Source organism: Somniosus microcephalus, chromosome 25, assembly GCF_052327205.1.
Source record: "Somniosus microcephalus isolate GS21.2 chromosome 25, FLI_Smic_1.0, whole genome shotgun sequence".
Lineage (NCBI taxonomy): Eukaryota > Metazoa > Chordata > Chondrichthyes > Squaliformes > Somniosidae > Somniosus > Somniosus microcephalus.
The window spans coordinates 12,185,784-12,205,788 of record NC_141011.1 but is presented as its reverse complement, the minus strand read 5'-3'; the positions used below and the strand labels follow the sequence as shown (position 1 = coordinate 12,205,788).

The 20,005-nt window shown below is 43.0% G+C and overlaps 1 protein-coding gene across 6 annotated transcripts in view; it reads left to right on the top strand.

The window, feature by feature from the left end:
• The window catches only part of cep104 (centrosomal protein 104), a 326,262-nt gene that overhangs the window by 270,748 nt on the left and 35,509 nt on the right, over positions 1–20,005 (top strand). For all 6 annotated transcript variants that reach the window (XM_085966835.1, XM_085966834.1, XM_085966831.1 and 3 more), the window contains one exon: positions 3,132–3,199. In XM_085966835.1, coding sequence (XP_085822961.1) covers positions 3,132–3,199 — 68 coding nt within the window. The remainder of the gene's footprint in view (positions 1–3,131; positions 3,200–20,005) is intronic.

The following is a 20,005-nucleotide window of genomic DNA, read 5'->3' as shown; positions in this document are numbered from 1 at the left end:
CACGCCAGGTTAACCTGGCGTGCTTGGGACCCAGTGCTGAATTCAGCATTAGGGTCGAAGTTCACCTTGGTGATGTTCAGTCGGTGTTGCCGATTGACGTCACCATGCTGCCAATTTTTCCCCCAGGGCACTGCCAGTTACCGCAAAGGGGGAGGGGAATATGGCGGCCACTGCGGGACCCGCCACCAGCTGGCAAAAGAGTAGATGCTGCCATTTTATCGCCATTTCATGGCGCTACAGAGTAGCGGTAAGTACATGAATTTCTAGCCCCGAGTGTCTATTCTAAATTGTGACAAGTCTTAACAAAAACAACTTCATCCTTGCCTGGATGGAGCCCAATTTATCCTTGGGCCTTTCTTGGGAATTTTGGAAACAAAATTTTCAACACAAAAGAAACACCAAACAAGAACCTGAGAGAGTTCATTGTCATCAAGAAACTGATATGCATCTGGATTAATTTACATGTAGATGGTCGCATTGTTATCATGAGGGCACAGCAAGTAAAAGCTTTGCATTGATTTTTTTTCTTACCCCAGTTGGAAAGAGAAGGAAGATGAAATCAGACCATTTTTGCTGGAGGTGTATTTCTCAGGCAGACACACCTTTTCATGGGCTACAGGACTGAGAAGAGTAAACCCTTTGCAGGAAAGTGCAGACCATTATACAGTGGAAGCGTCTGTAGCTAATATTCTAAAAACTAACACTTGGTGGGGAAAAAGTATTTTTTTACAATGAGAAACCCAGATGACTTTCTCCACAAATTATAGATGAATGAAAATGATCATGGATTGGAGGTGGCATTTAAAGGGAATCATTTGAATTTCAAGTATAACAAGGTGCAATTAAATTTTACTTCTAAATTTTCTTTATTTTTCTTTTGAAGGTGTTAATCCATGTAGGGTTCGACCGGTGTCGGCATTCCTCCACCATCACATTATCTCATTACTGTTTGGGAGACCTAGCTGTGCTCAAATTTACTTTAAAATTGGCTCTGGAACACTTTGAGACATAGGCCGAGAAATTTGGCCATGCCCATTTTTGAGGGCATAGGATCCGATCCCTGCGTCTGAATGGTGAGGTCCACGGTAACCCTGATATTGGGCCTCTGGCCTCATTACCGCCAAGCCGGTGAGCTGCGGAGAGTAAGAGGCAGCTCGCCTGCGAAGCGAACATATGAATGAAAGGGCCTAACAACTGTTTCAGGCATGGGTACTGCACAGCAATTAACATTTACAAATATGGCGGGTGGCGCATTTCAGGCTCTTCCTGTGCGCTTCCATCCTGCCATATTGGAGACTTAGGAGACCGTTTAGCGCCTGATAAAGCAGCACAGCATGCATCAGTTTCTAGGCCATTCTTTCTTTCTTTGACTTACTTGACTTTGTCCAATGTTCTGTGGAAATAGTAAATGACTGAGACTTTATGTTTAATTTCTATCCCCTAATAGTTTTCAAGCTGAGGGGAACAGCAAGTTAGTATGTAAGATGTACAAGTTAGAGTTGGGTATCTGACATTTTGTTCCACTGGTGCAAGTGCAGCATAGTGGAACGCCATACCAGAAGACCTAAATTGCAGGGATGGAGCAGGCACCTTGAATCTTCAAGAGTATTTCAGCAGTGCCTGCACCATGCCACTCTGATGGGAGTGAAGTCAACCGCAAGGGCTCACAAAGTGGCAGCTAACATTCGCGCCACAGAAGTGCCAGGCAATGACTATCTCCAACAAGCGAGAGTCTAACCACCTCCCCTTGACATTCAACGGCATTACCATCGCAGAATCCCCCACCATCAATATCATGGGGGTCACCATTGACCAGAAACTTAACTGGACCAGTCACATAAATACTGTGGCAACAAGAGCAGGTCAGAAGCCTAGGTATTCTGCGGCGAGTCTCTCACCTCCCAACTCCCCAAAGCCTTTCCACCATCTACAAGGCACTAGTAAGGAGTGTGATGGAATACTCTCCACTTGCCTGGATGAGTGCAGCTCCAACAACACTCAAGAAGCTCGACACCATCCAGGACAATGCAGCCCGCTTGATTGGCACCCCATCCACCACCTTAAACATTCACTCCCTCTACCATGGCTGCAGTGTGTACCATCTACAAGATGCACTGCAGCAACTCGCCAAGGCTTCTTCGGCAGCACCTCCCAAACCCACGACCTCTTCTACCTAGAAGGACAAGGGCAGCAGGCACATGGGAACACCACCACCTCCAAGTTCCCCTCCAAGTCACACACCATCCTGACTTGGAAATATATCGCCATTCCTTCATCGTCACTGGGTCAAAATCCTGGAAATCCCTCCCTAACAGCACTGTGGGAGTACCTTCACCACATGGACTGCAGCGGTTCAAGGCGGCGGCTCACCACCACCTTCTCGAGGGCAATTAGGGGTGGGTAATAAATGCTGGCTTTGCCAGCGACTCTCACATCCCATTGACGAATATAAAAAAAAGCTTTGCTTCTTGGTGTTCTGGTCTAAGTTGACCAGAAAAAGGAAAGTTGAGGACATGGGAAAGGGTTGAAGGAGGTTGCAGAGGTAGAAAGTGTTGTGGCCAAGGAAGGATTTGAGACAAGGATAAGAATTTTAAAATTGATTTGTTGATGGACAAGCAGCCACTAAATGTCAGCAAGGATTGCGGTGATAGCGGAATTTTGTGCAGGATAAAATGCAGTATGAAAGAGACAGTTTGGCCAACTGGATGTATAGAAACGGTATAAAACAACCCGAGATCCTATTCCCATGTGCAACTAATTTAGTTCAGCAATAGAATATAAGCAGCATAGTGTAAGAAGAAGAAGAGTATAGACATGGCACGCTTGTTGCTTCGCAGAGATGTCTCCCGCATATAAAACCTCTGGAATCTAGACTGTCAGTATTTTGGGTTCTTGAATATCAAATGATTTCTGACTTGGAAAATGGTCTAATGTCAGCAATGTGATAGAATTGGAAACTGGTCAAGTCAGCAGTCCAGTAGATCAAAATATGTTGGCATACATATATCTGTGGATATTCTTATACACTTCACAAATTTATAGTACAGTAGATTGTTGGAACAAAATGTAAAAAAATTCAAATGAATGATGTGGAAAGTTATGAAGTGTTTTTCCTGTAACCCTTTCTGCAGCTGCCAAGCCTGAGAAAGTTGCCAACCACTGTCCACTGTGCCATGAGAATTTCCAGCCAGGAGAGGAGGTAAGAACTTGACGTATGCTGTGAGGATTGCATTAACTCTTCAATATTCAAGTGCAAAGGTTTCCCTCTCTCCATGTTATAGATGAGAGAGTGCCTTTTATCCTTTCCTTTATTATTGTAAATCCTCCCCAATATTTGCTCTGGTTTCTCGCCTTAACCCTGCTCCCCTGAAGGCAGTGCTATGAGCAACTGTGGCCAGCAATTCAACGTGAGCCCAATTTGGTCACTTCCAGCAGCGATCACTGAGTGGCGATCAAGATCAGGGCCCTTCCCTAGCATGGAGACACTGAGCCAATTGTAGTTCTCCCTTGTAGCCCCAGCTGAATGAACTGACTCAACACGGAATAGGGATTGAATTCCTAATTCATAGGAATACATTTTTGTTTTCACTGCCTGGGTGGTAATCTGGCAGAGTTGATTGCATGCCCTTTATAGAACCTGTCTGATCTTCATTACTTTGATTTCAATGGAATGATAATCAGACGGGCGACCTGCTCTACTACATTACTGTCCAGGCAGCGAATGGAATGAAAATAGGGCAGGTTGTATAAGGGCGAACAATCTGTTCCGCCAGATTATCTTCCAGGCGGCGAAGACGAAAATCCTACTCATAATATCTTCGGCTCAGTAACGAAACTACGTGGTTCATTTATTCAATTGGGAACTTAGGCTGAAAATTCCATAAGTAAGTTTCAACGGTTGTCAGGTAACTAGGTACTGGCAAAATTTGAGGTTAGAAGAATTTTTCTCTAAATAATGGCCTCTCAGCTGTATCGACTAACAACTCTGTAAAAAGAAACTGGATGAATATCTGGTTGAAATTGAGAGTTCTAAGGATAAGTACCAGTAAAGATGATTGAATGCTTTGTGGGACCTGATGGCTCCTGGGTTTTTGGATCAATGCCAAGGAAGGATAAATTGCAACGGATATAAGGTTAGATAGATATTAAGAAATTTTGTACCATTTACCTTGGAGACCATGGGGAATCGGTTGCAGTTAATAGGCAACGTGGCCTTTTATTATTCCACATATTCTGCTGTGCTACTAGAATTGCTTGTGCCTGATAAATTGAATTTGTTATTGAGCAGGGTTGAGTAGACAGGAGAGAAGTCAAAAAAACAATTAGGAAGGCAAAGAGTAACTATGAAATTAAATTATCAAGGAACATAAAACAAAATAATAAAATATTCTACAGGCACATAAATAAAAAAAGGAGTCAGGATGGGAATAGGGCCACTAAGGGATGGTCAGGATGAAATCATAGGCAATGATAGCGAAATGGCAGAAATCTTAAATAATTACTTTGCTTCATTATTTACCAGGGCAACAGATCAGGTGGACATGACGTCGGAAGATGAGATTAGAAATGATATAACCACATTTAAAATAAAAAGAGGAGAAATATTAAATAAACTAACCAACTCAAAGAGGAAAAATACCCTGGTCCGGACAGATTACATCCACGCATTTTAAAAGAATCTAGGGAAAAGATAGCAGCGACACTATTGCACATATTTAATAATTCATGCCAGAGGACTAGTGGATAGCTAACGTAATACCTATATTTAAGGAGGGAGATAGAACATGTCCAGGGAACTATAGACGAGTCAGCTTAACATCGGTGGTAGAAAAAATAATGGAATCTCTACTAAAGGAAAAAAATAGAAGAACATCTAGAAACCAAAAATATAATGATGAATAATCAGCATGGATTTCAAAAGGAAAAGTCCTGCTTGGCCAACCTCATTGAATTTTTTGAAGAGGTAACAGAGAGAATAGACAAGGGTAATGCAGTTGATGTAATTTAGCTAGATTTCCAAAAGGCCTTTGATAAGATACCACATACAGGAAACTCTCGTTTAAACGGCACCTAAATATCTGGAATTCTCTATTAACCGGCAAAATTCTCACTCCGAAAACAACACCTCAATAACTGGCAATGTTTCCGAGTCCAAGTATCCCACGGTGGCCGAGTTGGTCAGTGGGGGTAGTTCTCCAAACTGCCACTACTCGGCTTCTTGGCGCTGTCGGAAGCCGGAACACCTCAATACCCCTGTAACAGGCGCCGCGGGGACTGGAGTGCATTATCAACCCGGAAAACCAAATTTTAATTTGATTTGTTAAGTTTTAGTTGAACTTTTGTTTATTTACAGTCCAATTGGGTTTTTTTTTTGGTCCAAACAAAAAGAGTACCCCTGTAACAGGAGTCTGACTCTCCCGTGTTGCCGGTAGTTTCTTCTGATCTGCCATTTTACAGGGGTACTGTGTGTCTCCCACGCTGCTGGTAGTCATTGCATTGCATTACTCTCAACTGATTAAGTACTGTACTTAATCAAGCATCTTCCACCATCCATTTAACACAACATTCTGTAGGTGAGTACCCAATTACTGTATACTCCACATTTCTTGATTTTTTAAATTTTTCTTTGTTAAAAATAGCCTCGGTAGATAACCCTCTCCGTCATCCAGAATTTTTGATCAACCGACAACACGTCGGTGCCGGATAACAAAGAGTTTCCTGTAATAGACTAATGAATGAGGTCAGAGAATGCAGTCAGGGGACAAGTAGCAGAATGGATAGCGAGCTGGCTTCAAGACAGAAAGCAGAGAGTAGGGGTAAAAGGTAACTATTCAGAGTGGCAGCAGGTGGAAAGTGGGGTCCCACAAGGATCAGTGCTGGGAACACTGTTGTTCATAATTTATATTAACGATGGGATGGCAGGAATGACGTATGAGGAGAGATTGGGTCGATTGGGCTTGTACTCACTGGAGTTTAGAAGAATGAGAGGAGATCTCATCGAAACTTATAAAATTCTAACAGGACTAGACAGACTAGATGCTGGAAGGATGTTCCCGATGATCGGGGAGTCCAGAACCAGGGGTCACAGTCTAGGGATAAGGGGTAAGCCATTTAGGACAGAGATGAGGAGGAATTTCTTCACCCAGAGAGTGGTGAACCTGTGGAATTCTCTGCCAAAGAGGGCAGTAGAGGCCAATTCATTAAATATATTCAAGAAGGAGTTGGATATATTTCTTAAGGCTAAAGGGATCAAGGGATATGAAGAGAAGGCAGGAACAGGGTGCTGAATTTGGATGATCAGCCATGATCTCATTGAATGGCGGAGCAGGCTCGAGGGGCCGAATGGCCTACTCCTGCTCCTATCTTCTATGTTTAGACTTTGGAATCAAAAACACAACTTCTAAATTTGCGGATGACACCAAATTGGGGAGGATAATCAATGCTGAGGAGGACTGCAACAAATTACAGGAAGACATTCATAAACTTGCAGAATGGGCATATAATTGGCAAATGAATTTCAACACAGATAAATGTGAGGTATTACATTTTGGTAAGAAAAATAAGGAGGTCACATATTACTTGGAAAATAAGAATCTAAATGGGATAGAAGAGCAAGGGGATCTGGGAATACAAATACACAAATCACAGAGTAGCGACGCAGGTTAATAAGGCCATAACAAAAGCAAACCAAGCACTAGGGTTTATTTCTAGAGGGATAGAATTGAAAAGTAGAGAAGTTATGCTAAACTTGTATCGAACCTTGGTTAGACCACACTTGGAGTACTGCGTACAATTCGGGTCGCCATTTTATAAAAAGGATATCGATGCACTGGAGAGGATATTTACAAGGATGATACCAGATGGGTTATACCTATCGGGAAAGGATGAACAGCCTGGGTCTCTTTCCTCTTGAAAAGAGAAGACTGAGGGGTGACCTAATACAGGTCTTTAAAATTATGAAAGGTTTTTGATAGCGTCGATACAAAGAGAATGTTTCCACTTGTGGGGAAGAGCAAAACTAGAGGCCATCAATATAAATAGTCACCAAGAAATCAAATAGGGAATTCAACAACAACATGTATTTATATAGTGCCTTTAACATAGTAAACCGTCCAAGGCACTGCACAGGAGTATTTTAACACAAAAAATTTGACACCAAGCCACATAAGGAGAAATTAGGGTAAGTGACCAAAAGCTTGGTCAAAGAGGTAGGTTTTAAGGAGCGTCTTAAAGGAGGAAAGAGAGGTAGCGAGGCGGAGAGGTTTAGGCAGGGAATTCCAGAGCTTAGGGCCTAGACAACAGAAGGCACGGCCACCAAAGGTTGAGCGATTATAATCAGGGGTGCTCAAGAGGGCAGAATTAGAGGAGCGCAGATATCTTGGGGTGTTGTGGGGCTGAAGAAGATTACAGAGATAGGAAGGGGCGAGGCCATGGAGGGATTTGAAAACAAGGATGAGAATTTTGAAAATGAGGCGCTGCTTAACCGGGAGCCAATGTAGGTCAGTGAGCTGAGGGGAGATGGGCGAACGGGACTTGGTGTGAGTTAGGACACGGGCAGTCGAGTTTTGGATGACCTCAAGTTTACATAGGGTGGAATGTGGGAGGCCGGCCAGGAGTGCGTTGGAATAGTCAAGTCTAGAGATAACAGAGGCATGGATGAGGGTTTCAGCAGCGGATGAAGTGAGGCAGGGGCGGAGACGGGCGATGTTACGGAGGTGGAAGTAGGCGGTCTTTGTTATGCTGCGGATATGTGGTTGGAAGCTCCCGTCAGGGTCAAATATGACACCAAGGTTGCGAACAGTGTGGTTCAGCCTCAGACAGATGTTCGGGAGAGGGATGGAGTTTGTGGTGGGGACCGAAAACAATGGCTTCGGTCTTCCCAGTATTTAATTGGAGAAAGTTTTTGCTCATCCAGAACTGTATGTCGGAACTTCAGAAGAAACCTCTTTACCCAGAGAGTGGTGAGAATGTGGAACTCGCTACCACAGGGAGTATAGATGCATTTAAGGGGAGGCTAGTTAAGCATATGAGGGAGAAGGGAATTGAGGGTAATGCTGATGGAGTTAGATGAGGAAAGACGGGAGGAGGCTTGAGTGGAACATAAACGCTTGCATGGACTGGTTGGGCGGAATGGCCTGTTTCTGTGCCGTATATCATACGAACATACGAATTAGGAGCAGGAGTAGGCCACTCGGCCCCTCGAGCCTGCTCCGCCATTCAGTAAGATCATGGCTGATCTGATTACTCCACATTCCCACCTACCCCCGATAACCTTTCACCCCCTTGCTTATCAAGAATCTATCTACTCTGCCTTAAAAATATTCAAAGACTCTGCTTCCACCACCCTCTGAGGAAGAGAGTTCCAAAGACTCTCAACCCTCAGAGAAAAGATTTCTCCTCATCTCTGTCTTATTTTTAAACAGAGACCCCTAGTTCTAGATTCTCCCACAAGAGGAAACATCCTCTCCACATCCACCCTGTCCAGACCCCTCAGGATCTTATATGTTTCAATCAAGTCACCTCTTACTCTTCTAAACTCCAGCAGATACAAGCCTAGCCTGTCCAACCTTTCCTCATAAGACAACCCGCCCATTCCAGGTATTAGTCTAGTAAACCTTCTCTGAACTGCTTCCAACGCATTTACATCCTTCCTTAAATAAGGAGACCAATACTGTACACAGTACTCCAGATGTGGTCTCACCAATGCCCTGTATAACTGAAGCATAACCTCCCTACTTTTGTATTCAATTCCCCTCGCAATAAACGATAATCTATTAGCTTTCCTAATTACTTGCTGTACCTGCATACTAACCTTTTGTGATTCATGCACTAGGACACCCAGATCCCTCTGCATCTCAGAGCTCTGCAATCTCTCACCATTTAGATGATATGCTTCTTTTTTATTCTTCCTGCCAAATGGACAATTTCACATTTTCCCACCATTATACTCTATTTGCCAGATCTTTGCCCACTCACTTAACCTATCTATATCCCTTTGTAGCTTCCTTATGTCCTCTTCACAATTTACTTTCCTACCTATCTTTGTGTCATCAGCAAATTTAGCAACCATACCTTTGGTCCGTTCATCCAAGTCATTTATATAAATTGTAAAAAGTTGAGGCCCCAGCACTGATCCCTGTGGCACACCACTTGTCACATCTTGCCAATCAGAAAATGACCCATTTATGCCTACTCTCTGTTTCCTGTGAGCTAGCCAATCTTCTATCCATGCCAATATGTTACCCCCTACACCATGAGCTTTTATTTTCCACAATAACCTTTGATGTGGCACCTTATCAAATGCCTTCTGGAAATATAAGTACAGTACATCCACTGGTTCCCATTTATCCACGGCACATGTTACTTCCTCAAAGAACTCCAATAAATTGGTTAAACATGATTTCCCTTTCACAAAACCATGTTGACTCTGCCTGATTACCTTGAACTTTTCTAAGTGCCCTGCTATAACATCTTTAATAATAGCTTCTAACATCTTCCCTATGACGGATGTTAAGCTAACTGGCCTGTAGTTTCTTATCCTATGTAATTCTATGTAGGTTGATATTTCCCCCTGGAATCTCAGTACTATATGGATAATAACCACATGGCCCCAAATTTTCAGTGTAACATAAATTTCATTTATGCTAACCTAAATGCACTGACATCTGTAAATTAGGGACACCTAAGGGACTTGCATCAGGTGTCCTTTATTTTCAGAACAGTCATTGTATGTACAGTAAACCGGATGAGCCAAATATCCCAGGATTGGCTGTATTTCTTGCAGCTTTCCTTTTCTACGCTCTCACCTGGGATCGTGCCTAATTCTGAAGCCCTGCCAGCAGGATTTGATTTCAGTTCACTTTCTGTTTGTTGGATTTTGCAGTTCATTGCCAGCTTGTATTTATTACAATGTAAATTATTTGGGACTGTTGATAAGTGTCCCTTTTGGCAGGTGTCCACTTTTTTGTCTGTCCGTTTGTACAGGTTCCACTGTAGTATTTCTGCTCGATGGCAATGCAAAAAATCTTGGCTATGCTAAATGGAGAATCTCCTCATTTCCTCTTCCTTTCCCCCCACCCCCAGCCCATATATCTGTGGTAAGAATGACCCAGTTCCCATTACCAAATACAGTGGTGGGGCTAGACTTCAAAAGAGGGCAAACTGACCTAACGGTGCCTAGGGAGCAGGTCACCACAAATTAAAGGAAAATGTGAACCGACATATGTGTCCAACAAGAAGGGAGTTTGATGTGTTTGACATTTGTAAAAAGTTGGTTGGCAAAAAATATTTCCACAATATGTTTTACCATATGCACACTGACGGAACCAGTTTACCTCTCCATCACCTCCCTCGATCCTTTCGCTGCCTTTATACTATCATATACTGCTTCTCCAACATCTAGTCTTGGATGAGCCACAGTTTCCTCCAGCTAAACATTGGGAAGATCAAAGCCATCATATTCAGCCCCCACTACAAAATCTATAATGACTCCACCTCCCTCCCTGGCCACAGTCCCAGACCGTTTGCAGCCTTGGCATTCGAGTAACCCTGAGCTGAACTTCTGACCCCACATCCTCTCTACCAGAAAGACACTCTACTTCCACCTATGTAACCTTGCCCGTCTCTGCCCCTGCCTCAGTCCATCTGCCATTGAAATCCGCATTCACGGCTTTGTTAGCTCCTGACTCGACTATTCCAGCTTTCTTCTCGCCGGCCTCCCATCTTGCACCCTCCGTAAACTTCAGCTGATCCAAAATTCTGCTGCCCATATCCTATTTTGCACCAACTACAATTTGCCCGTCACCCCAGTCCTTCCAGCCCACCATGCCTCAAATTTAGCTTTGTAACCTCCTCCAGCCCGATATCCCCACCACTGAATTCTCCGTTTTTCAGACTCCATCCTCCTGTTCATTTCTCTCCTTCCTTTACCTCACCATTGGGGGCCATGCCTTCAACAGCCTAGGCTCCATGCTCTAGAATTTCCACTTCCCTCTTCTCCTTTAAGACCCTCCATAAAACTCAGTTCTTTGGTCAAGCTTTGAGTCACCCCCCTCTAATATCACCAATTAGGCAGTAATAGAAACGTAGAAGATAGGAGCACGTGTAGGCCATTCGGCCCCTCGAGCCTGCTCCGCCATTTAATGAGATCATGGCTGATCATCCAAATTCGGTACCCTGTCCCTGCTTTCTCCCCATATCCCTTGATCCCTTTAGCCTTAAGAAATATATCTAACTCCTTCTTGAATATATTTAATGAATTGGCTGCAACTGCCTTGTGTGGTAGAGAATTCCACAGGTTCACCACTCTCTGGGTGAAGAAATTCCTCCTCATCTCAGTCCTAAATGGCTTACCCCTTATCCTTAGACTGTGACCCCTGTTTCTCGACTCCCCGCCATCGGGAACATCCTTCCTGCATCTAGTCTGTCTAGTCCTGTTAGAATTTTATAAGTTTCAATGAGATCCCCTCTCATTCTTCTAAACTCTAGCGAATACAAGCCCGATCGACCCAATCTCTCTTCATACATCATTCCTGCCATCCCAGGTATCAGTCTGGTGAATCTTCGCTGCACTCCCTCCATGGCAAGAATATCCTTCCTCAGATAAGGCGACCAAAACTGCACACAATACTCAAGGTGTGGTCTCACCAAGGCCCTGTACAACTGCAGCAAGACATCCTTGCTCAGGAATGCACTGCCTGAAAGGGTGGTGGAGGCAGACTGAATCTTATCTTTCAAAAGGAAGTTGGATAAGTATCTGAAGGAAAAAAATTTGCATTGCTACAGGGAAAGGGCAGAGGAGTGGGACTAGCTGAGAGTTGGCACGGGCCAAATGGCCGCCTTCCGTATTGTAACCATTCTATGATTCTAACAATGCATGCCTGGAAAGGTTATCACCTAGTAAATATCTTGTTACATTCCCTTTTGGCACGTAATAAACTACTGTAAAGACTGAAATGTTTACTTTGAATCATCGCCTGAACTGATGCCAATATCCCTGACTCTCTAATGCTGCCATTATGTTTACAATCTCTGTTTAGTACAGTTGCATGCTCTAAAATCCATGTAATAGGAGATTTCAAGATTGGGCCAATTATCCTGATTGCTCACACTACGGCAATGCTACCAAGCATTTATGCTGCAGCAAGCAGATCATGGCTGCTGTAGGTTTTCGCTTGGAAGCGACTTGGTTTGTAATGGGGAAACTGTGCTTCATTCTTGGGTGTAGTATTACAAAAATAGCGGCTGAAATCCATTCTTGAGTATAGAATAATCAGGATATTATTTGCCCAAGCAGATCTGGATGTTAAAAGTGAGTGTGACATTAATGGTGCTACGCTACCCATTTATTTACGTTGCAATATTAAACATTTACAGTGTTAACATAGCAAATTATTTCTTAATGCATCATTTCTGTATAGAGCATAATGTAAGTAGGTCAATGCAGACACAATATTACAGGTATGTCAAACTGCCTTAAACGGCTCCCATTGCAAGAGCCAAAAAGTACACAGGATCATTTGCTATGGGATCAGTCGTCCTAGAGGCCTATCAGTTTGTGAACCTAATATCCATTGTTGCTAGAATTGTTGCCGTTTGGTATTTTTGAGAACTTATATTTTGGAAGGCGAAGCTAATGGACAAGAAGATTTTATTTTGATGGAAAGCTGCTATTGAAATTGGTTCCGTTGCTATAATTTCACACCTGAAGCAGTTATTTTTATCTATACAAGATTAAAAGGGAGAGAAAGTCTCGAATGTTCTGTTAAAATTATACCCGTAATAATGCCTATATAATAACTTGCATCAATATAGCAACTTTCATGTCCTCGGGACATCCAAGTGCTTCACAGCCATGAATTACTTTTGAAGTGTCGTCACTATTGTAATGTTGGGAAGCACAGCATAGGAACAGGAGTAGGCCATTTAGCCCTTCGAGCCTGTTCCGCCATTCAGGAGATCTCAGCTTATCCCTTTTCTATCCTTTTTAGATGCAACGTGGATGACCTCTCATTTGCCTACATTGAAATCCATTTGCCACAGTTTTGCCCATTCACTTAAATCTATCAATATCCCTTTGTAATTTTATGCTTTTATCTACACTGCCTACAATGCCGCCTATCATTGTGTCATCGGCAAATCTGGATATGTGGCTTTCTATCCCATCGGTCAATTTATGCGCAGCAAGGTCCCACAAATCTTTCTTTAAGTTATGTTGGTTGAGTAATAAATATTGGCCAGAACTCCGAGAACTCCTCTGCCCTTCTTCAAATAGTGCCGTGGAATCTTCTACACCTACCTGAGGGTGCAGACAAGATCTCTGTTTAAAATCTCATCTCCGACAGTGCAGCACTCCCTTAGTACTGCACTGAAGTGTCAGCCTAGTTTATGTGCTCAAGTCTGGAGTGGGGCTTGAATTCACAGCCTTTTGATTCAAAAGCGAGAGTGCTACCACTGACCCAAGGCTGACAGCCTGGTAATGTTTTATTTGTTATATTTTCATATTTAAAAATAACAATCCCCAATGTGTAGAATTTGAATTTTCATTCATTGCTTTCTCCATTACATCAAACCACAGAAACAGTTGGTGATCAAGTTCCTGAAATGGTGACCTTTCAATCAAGGAAATTAGATTGCACCATAAGTACCTAAAAAAAATGTTTTAAATGTACATGAGAATTTTTCCACAGTGGCTCAAAAGTATATATTTGACCTTTCGCACGCACATTACGTGAGTTAGATTCTGGATTGGTACTAGTTCTCACCCTGTGGCCTTGGATCTCCCTGACCTCCTGTTGATCCCTTCCTCCTCCCCCTTTTCCAACATCTGCAAAGGAACCAAAGGGCCTTGTTTACAATTTGCTTTTGATCTTACATTATACTGTGCTGTTCCATTGCTGTACTGAATTAGTTGTACATGAGAATTGGATCGTGAGTTGTTTTATACCCTTTTTATCCATCCAGTTTTTTCATTCATTCATTCACGGGATGTGGGCGTCGCTGGCAAGGCCAGCATTTATTGCCCATCCCTAATTGCCTTTGAGAAGGTGATGGTGAACTGCCTTCTTGAACCGCTGCAGTCCATCTGTTGAGGGGACTCTTCAGTGCTGTTGGTAGGGAGTTCCAGGATTTTGACCCAGTGACAATGAAGGAACGGCGATATATTTCCAAGTCAGAGTGGTGTGTGACTTGGGGGTGGCAGTGTTCCCATGCGCCTGCAGCCTTGTCCTCCTTAGGTGGTAGAGGTCGTGGGTTTGTGAGGTGCTGTTGAAGAAGCCTTCGCGAGTTGCTGCAGTGCATCTTGTAGATGGTACACACTGCAGCCACGTTGCATGTGTTAATTAAACTGTGCCTTTCATTCTACAAAGTGGTTACAACAGAAGAGAGAAAAGCTGTTTTTGGCATTGGCCTTAGAGGGGGTGCTTGCACCACTGGATCCTGACATGCAGATCTTGCGTACCTGGTGGCAACTCCTATAAAACTTGCCAGTATATGGAATTTTAAAAGGGCTACTTCAAAATAAATGAGGGAATAGCTTAAGGAAATTGATTGGGGAATACTTATTCAACAACAGTTCACTAGGGGGCAAGTGTAACACCTTTCAAGACATGAAGATACGTTCATCGATTCCATGCTCACAGATCTAAAGCAGCACAAATTGGGAATATGGCTACAGCACAATAGAGTACAAATCAGAGGAAGTCACACTCAAACTGCATAGTGCTCTGGTCAGACTATACCTTAACTACTGTGTCCAGATCTGGTCACTAAGACAAGAGAAACATTCAAGCTGTGGAGACTGTTGGAGAAAAGTCATGAGGCAACTTTCTAGCTTCAGATAAATGAGGGAAAATGGGAGAAAGATGCCTTGGACTAAGGCACTAAGAGGAGACCTTTATGGAGGCGTCTAAAATATTAAATGGTATGTTACATACAAAAATGTTGGACAGGAAAAGATCAACTGGCCTGTCCCATATAGTCAACCTTATTCCTAGGTTGTGAGTACAACAGAGAAATTAAAAGAAAGGTGAGAAAAGACTTAGGCCCATTCATGCTCACTCTATTGATTAGACAATGCAGTTTCGTGCACCATCTGTCTAAGCGTTGATTGTTTCCAACTTCCTAAGGCAATCAGGCAAGCTCCAGGAGATCATGTTTACCCGTGATGCATCACTAGACATACTTAAACTAACTCGTGTTCTGTATTCCTTTTTCTCTGCCCCTTTCCTCTAAATATCCTTCGAACATAGAATCATGGAATGATGCAACACAGAAGAGGCCATTCGGCCCATCGTGCTTGTGCCGGCTCTTTGGTAGAACTATCCAACTAGTCCTACTCCCTTATTCTTTCCTATAGCCCTGCGAATGTTTTCCCTTCAAGTATTTATCCATTTCCCTTTTGAAAGTTACTATTGGATCTGCTTCCACCACCCTTTCAGGCAGTGCGTTCCAGATCACAACAACTCGCTGCGTAAAAAAAATTTACTCATGTCGTATCTGGTTCGTTTGCCAATCACCTTAAATCTGCGTCCTCTGGTTACCGACCCTTCTGCCACTGGAAACAGTTTGTCTTTATTTGACTCTATCAAAACTGTTCATGATTTTGAACACCTCTATCAAACCTCCTCTTAACCTTCTCTGCTCTAATGAGAACAACTCCAGTCTCTCCACATAACTGAAGTCCCTCATCCCTGGTACCATTCTAGTAAATCTCTTCTTCACCCTCTCTAAGGCCTTGACATCCTTCCTAAAGTGTGGTGCCTAGAATTGAATACTCTACTCCAGCTGAGGTCCAACCAGTGTTTTATAAAGGTTGAACATAACTTCCTTGCTTTTGTACTCTATCTCTCTATTAATATAGCCAAGGATCCCATATGCTTTTTTAACAGCTTTCTCAACTTGTCCTGCCACCTTCAATGACTTCTTACACCTCCAGCACTCTCTCTGATCCTGCACTCCCTTTAAAATTGTACAATTTATGTGTACTGTTTCTCCTTATTCTTCCAACCAAAATGAACCACTTCACACACTTCTCTGCATTAACTTGCATCTGCCATATGTCTGCCCATGTCACCACTTTGTCTATATCCTGAAGTCTGTACCTATCCTCCACATTGTTTACTACATTTCCAAATTTCATGTCATCTGCAAACTTTGAAATTATATCCTGTATACCCAAGTCCAAGCCGTTAACATATATCAGGAAGAGCAGTGGTCCCAATACCGACACTGGGGGACATCACCTGTACGATAGCAAAATACTGCAGATGCTGGAAATCCGAAATAACAACAGAAAATGTTGGAAAAACTCAGCAGGCCAGGCAACATCCGTGGAGAGAAATTAGAGTCAACGTTTCGGGTCAAAACCCTTTGTCAAGACTAAAGAGGCACAGGGAATGAAATAGATTAAGAGGCCAGGCTGGGAGAGAACAAAAGAGAAGAAGAGACATTAAGAGGTATTCAAAACGAGACGAGATGGTGATAGGACAAGTGGAGACAAAAGACGGCTCTAGATTAGGTGTGAAATGTGCTGGCAGAATGGGAGACAGCTGCCATGTGGGAGAGAGAAAAAAAAGGAAAGGGGGGGGGGTGGGAAAGGGCCAAAACAAAGGTGTGGATAAAAAATATAAGTAAAAATGTAATAGGGGCCGAGGTTATGATCTGTATACTTCCCTCCAGTCTGGAAAAACAACTGTTCACTACTTTCTGTTTTCTGTCCCTTAGCCAATTTTGTTTCCACACTGCCACTGTCCCTTTAATCGTATGGGCTTCAATTTTGATAACTAGTCTGTTGTGTGATACTTTGTTGAACGCCTTTTGGAAAGTCCATATTCAGAACATCAACCGCACTACCCTCATCAACCCTCTTCATTACTTAATCAAAGAACTCAATCAATTTAGATAAATTTATTAGACTGTAACAAATCCATGCAGACTTTCATTTATTAGCCCATACTTCTCCAAATGCCAATTAATTTTGCCCCGGGTTATTGTCTCTAAAAGTTCCCCCACCACTGACGTGAAGCTGACTGGCCTGTAGTTGCCGGGTTTATCCCCCCTCCTTTTTTAAACAGGGTGTAACATTTTGCAATCCTCCAGTCCTCTTGCACCAGCCCCAAGTCTAAGGAGAATTGGAAGATTATGGCCAGTGCCTCTGTAATTTCAACCCTTACTTCCCACAGTAACCTAGGATGCATCCCATCCAGGCCGAGTGACTTTGCTACTTTCCGGACTGCCAACCTTTTAAGCACTTCCTCTTTATCTATTTTCATCTTATCCAATGTTGCTACTACCTCCTCCTTTACTGCTACAGTGGCAGCATCCTCTTCTCCAGTGAAGACAGATGGAAAGTGCTCATTCAGCCATGCCCTCTGCCTCCACAAAAATATCTCTTTTTGGTTCCTAATCAGCCCCGTTATTCCTTTGACTACCCTTTTACTATTTATATGTTTATAAAAGACTTTTGGGTTCCCTTTTATGTTGGCCGCTAATTTATTCTCATATTCTCTCTTTGCCCCTCTTATTCCCTTTTTTCAGATCTCCTCTGTACTTTCTATATTCAGTTTGGTTCTCTACTGTGTTATGTACCTTACATTTGTCATAAGCCTCCTTTTTCTTTCTCATTTTAATCTCTAATCTTTTGTCATCCAGGGAACTCTAGCTTTGGATGCCCTTCCTTTCCCCCTTGTGGGAATGTGTCTATTCTGTACCCGAACCAGCTCCCCTTTGAAGGCCTCCCATTGTTCAGTTACTGTTTTGCCTACCAATTTTTGTTCCCCAAATGCTCCAATTCTTTCCTCTGAATTAGATCCAGCACTGCTTCCTTCCTTGTTGGGCTGGAAATATACTGTTCAAGAAAGTTCCCTTCTATACATTTCAGGAATTCCTCCCCCTCTTTGCCCTTAACGCTGTTACTATCCCAGTCTATATTAGGATAATTGAAGTCCCCCATTATCACTACTCTCTAGTTCTTGCATCTTCCTGTAACTTTCCTGCAAATTTGCTCCTCTATCTCCTTCCCATTATTTGGTGGCTGATTGGACTACACAGGACTGGAAACAACTATTGAGTCAGTCGCAAAGGTCACAGATTTCTCAACCCCCACTTTACCTCTGATGCACTTGAATAGCCCTGTCTGCCAAAAAATTATCCATCACTCTCTTAAAATTAATAACAGCTTCTGCTTCTACTGTCTCCATGGCTGAGCTACTCCACACTTACCGCCTTTTGTGTGAAGATGTAGAGCCGCTCACCCTCGGACCCCTGCACCTGGGCCCCCTTATTTAAATGTATTTACACGGTGATTGCTTTAATAAAAACCATCTTTGATTTAATCACAGCTTTTACTGGTAAGGAGCAAGTACATCATTTAAAACCATAAGCGCAAACTGTCAAATGTGTTACGATCTTGTACAAAATTACATTTACCTATTTTAACGCAACAGAATTTGGAAAGAAGGGTAACTTCACTAAGTACACTGAAAATTACAAGCAAGACATTCTAAAAATGACATGAAGAAAACACACCCACAATTACGGAAACAATACCAGAAAATGCTGGAAATACTCAGCAGGTCAGGCAGCATCTGCGGAGAGAGAAACTGAGTTAATAATTCAGCTCAATGAACTTTCATCAGAACTGGAAAAAGTTAGATATAATAGGATTTAAGCAAGGGCAGAGGCAGGGATAGGGGGGAGGGGAGGAAAGAACAAAAGAGAAGGTCTGTGATAGGTTGGAAGGGAGGAGCGATTAAATGACAAAAGGGATGATTGTACAAGGCAAAATCAGAAACAATAATCCTGGAGAAAATTAACAGCCACTTGGACAAGCGTGGACTAATAAAGGAGAGCCATCATGGATTTGTTGAGGGCAAATTGTGTTTGACTAACTTGATTGAGTTTTTTGATGAGAGAACAGAGAGGGTGGATGAGGGCAGTGCAGTTGATTTTGTGTATATGAACTTTCAAAAGGCGTTGATAAAGTAACACATATTAGGCTTGTTAGCAAAATTGTAGCCCATGGGATAAAAGGGCCAGTAGCTGCATGGATACAAAATTGGCTGAGGGATAGAAAACAGAGTTGTTGTGAGTGGCTGTTTTTCATACTGGAGGGAGGTATACAGTGGCGTTCCCCAAGATTCAGTACTAGGAACACTGCGGTTTTTGATATACATTAATGACTTGAACTTGGAGGTACAGGGCACAGTTTCAAAATTTTCAGATGAACGAAACTTGAAAGCGTAGTAAACAGTGAGGGAAATAGTAATAGACTGCAAGAAGACATAGACAGGCTGGTGGAATGGGTGGACACGTGGCAGATGAAATTCAATGCACAGAAGTGCGAGGTGACACATTTTGGTAGGAAAAATGAAGCGAGACCATACAGACTAAATGGTACAATTTTAAAGGGGGTGCATGAACAGAGAGATGTGGGGGTGCTTGTGCACAAATTTTTGACGGTGGCAGGACAGGTTAACAAAGCAGTTAATAAAGCACATGGGATCCTGGGCTTTATAAATAGAGGCACAGAGTACAAAGGCCAGGAAGTTATGCAAAACCTATATAAAACACTGGTTCGGCCCCAGCTGAAATATTGGGGTAGATTTTCCCGAACCTGTCGGGAAGAAGGCGGGACTTCCCCTTTTGGGTTTTTGACCCACCTACTTCGACGTCCGGCCAATCCGCGCGATTTTCCCTTGTTGAGCCCGCCCAGCGGGCTCAGCAGACCAATTAAGGGCCACCCGGCAACAGGTGATGTCACAGACTGCAATTTCATCTGTCAAGAGTTCTTGACAGATGAAATATCAGTGTCTCACAGCTGTTTGAAGCTGTGAAAACACTGACAGTCTGAGTTCTAACATGAGTCCTTCTGTACAGACTCAGTTAGAACTCTTACCGGCACTCAAAGCTGAAGCTGTCACTTTTGACAGATCGCAGCCGTTCAGCTTTAAGTGCCGGGTGAGTGATGGGCTCTCGACGGCTACAGGAAGAAAGGCTGTGAAGGTAA